The 2500-nt window shown below is 47.2% G+C and overlaps 1 protein-coding gene across 1 annotated transcript in view; it reads left to right on the forward strand.

The window, feature by feature from the left end:
* LOC125955683 (serine/threonine-protein kinase Nek8) overlaps window positions 1–2500 on the forward strand; it is a 4875-nt gene that overhangs the window by 1698 nt on the left and 677 nt on the right. The window contains exons 4-6 of the mRNA XM_049686824.1: window positions 1–468; window positions 532–678; window positions 854–966. The exon at window positions 1–468 is cut by the window's left edge and continues 166 nt beyond it. Coding sequence (XP_049542781.1) covers window positions 1–468; window positions 532–678; window positions 854–966 — 728 coding nt within the window. The remainder of the gene's footprint in view (window positions 469–531; window positions 679–853; window positions 967–2500) is intronic.

Raw genomic sequence — 2500 nt, forward strand, 5'->3', positions numbered from 1 at the left:
GGTACCACACACGTCCTAGCCCTTACCGAAACCGGCATCGTGTATAGCTGGGGAACGAGTACAACCGGCGCTCTGGCGCTTGGTAAACGACTCCATACGGCCCTAGAACCGGAACGTGTGCTGCTACCACAAACGGTACAGAATGTACGCGAGCTGCACGCCGGTCCGGACTGTACAATCCTGATAACGCGTGAAGGTGATTGCTATTGCTGTGGTAGCAATGCCGGAAACCGGTTAGGCCTTGGCCGGAAGGTGCCCGAGACGGCAACTTTACGCAAAATCAGTATTGCTCAAGGGCATCCGAAGATACTGGCCGTCAGTGTGGCCGAGATGCATGCCGCGTTTCTGGTCGAAGGAGGATACCTTGTAACGCTCGGTGACAATCGTTACGGTCAACGTGGGGTAGAACATCGGAGTGAACTCCTGCAATCGACGATTGTCCGCCAGCTAGAATCCCGTTATATCGTGGTATGTATCAAAGCGATCATAATGGCAGTATGTTCTCATTGTCCAAAGAGTCCCTTTTTCCAGAGTGTACGATGTAGCGATACGTACACGGTTGCCATTACGGAGGACAATTGCGTAGTGCTTTGGGGAACTCGCATGGGTACATCGGACACGGCTGCAGATGGGGTGATCAACAACAACAGCCTTCGCACCGGTCCCAACAGGGTTAAGGTAAGATCCACGATGCACTTGAGCGACACACGTAGCTTATCTTGCCGCCAAGCAAGCGCCTATACCGTGTCCCAGAATCGCGAACTTCCCGGGCAAAACACGCGCTGCAAACATCGCTGGGCGAATCTTTTTTTTTCATTTCATCCGTTAACGGGTTGGTTCTATTTCTCGACAGCAACACGACGGCGAATCTCTGGCAACCTATGCAAACAGTACGGCAGCGTTAACGGAGATTCTCACGTCCATCTACAAACAGGAGACAATCTTCACACCATCGGATGTGTTGGCGTAAGTATGGTAAATGGAATCCATTGGGTTGGGATTTGAATTTGAATGAAACACTGGCGGAGATTAGCCCTGCCGTTCACAGATGCCAATGAATCTAGTGATCGATACTATCTATTGGAATCTAGGGATGGAAATTGAATATTTTATCGTACATTAGCGGAAGATCGCACATTTTTCAAATTGTGCAAACGTTTAGATTTACAGACGATATGTTTGGATAAGCATGAAAAGGCTTTCCATTGAAGATCCAGATGGTTTTCAATAGCACATGCGCCAGAGCCACGTTGCTTCAGCAAAACAGCTGTGTTTTGCACTGAAACACCGTTGTTGTGTGGGCCTTTTCACGGATATAATAGAGCCAGTCGTAGCTGTGCTGTACCGAAGTTTAGATTTTACCAATCGACGGTGCTGCTGCCTTACAATGTTGTCGGCTCTACAGCTTTTACTGGTTTCCACGCTGCTGCTCAGCGCATGCGGTAAGCTGAATGGTCGATTCCATGGCCAGTATTGAGAACCAATTTGCATATTTCTGCAGCCCAAAGTCCATCTACAACCACACCACCGCCCGAAGAAGAAACCGAACCAACTGCAATCATGTATCGGTGCACAGGTAGCGAAGAGTTTAAGTTTTGCAGTAATCGATGCGTGGAATCAAAATGTAAAACTCCAAAGGGCCAGCTCTGTTTAACACTCTGCGAGCCCGGCTGCTACTGCCGCGCAGGATTCTCAAGAAGCCCGCTGGGTATTTGTGTTCCAAATTTCATGTGCTACTATTTCAACTATTACGGAAAATAAATCGATCGTGGAATTGCCTGAGGGTTACTTTTGGTACTTTAAATTAATTTTGAAGTATTTCATGCAAATCAGTTACACGATGATAATAGATCACTGTTTGGTTCGATTCCGTTGAATTACAGGCTGTACTCATCCAAGGAACAGCAGTATTTGGGCTCGTACGTGAAGCTACTCGATGTTCATTCGCTACAGCATAGTCTACTCGTACTGATCGGAACCAACTGTCCATGGTGTAGGAATAGAGTCAGTTCACATCATATGGAAACTATGATAATTTTTTATTTTTCGTATTGCGCAAAAATTTAGATTAACAGCCGATATGTTTGAGTAAGCATGGAAAGGCTCTCCAATGAAAGGTTTTTGCGCAACCTTGGCAGCGATTGAACCTTTGCCCAGATGGTTTTCAATGTCACATGCGCCAGTGCCTCGTTGTTCCAGCAAACCAGCTGTGTTTTGCACTGAAACACCGTTGTCGTTTGTGCCTTTTTACGGATATAATAGAGCCAGTCGTTGCTGGGCCGTACCGAAGTTTAGATTTTACCAATCGACGGTGTTGCTGCCTTACAATGTTGTCGGCTCTACAGCTTTTACTGGTTTCCACGCTGCTGCTCAGCGCATGCGGTAAGCTGAATGGTCGATTCCATGGCCAGTATTGAGAACCAATTTGCATATTTCTGCAGCCCAAAGTCCATCTACAACCACACCACCGCCCGAAGAAGAAACCGAACCAACTGCAATC

Source organism: Anopheles darlingi, chromosome 3, assembly GCF_943734745.1.
Source record: "Anopheles darlingi chromosome 3, idAnoDarlMG_H_01, whole genome shotgun sequence".
NCBI classification, from domain to species: domain Eukaryota; kingdom Metazoa; phylum Arthropoda; class Insecta; order Diptera; family Culicidae; genus Anopheles; species Anopheles darlingi.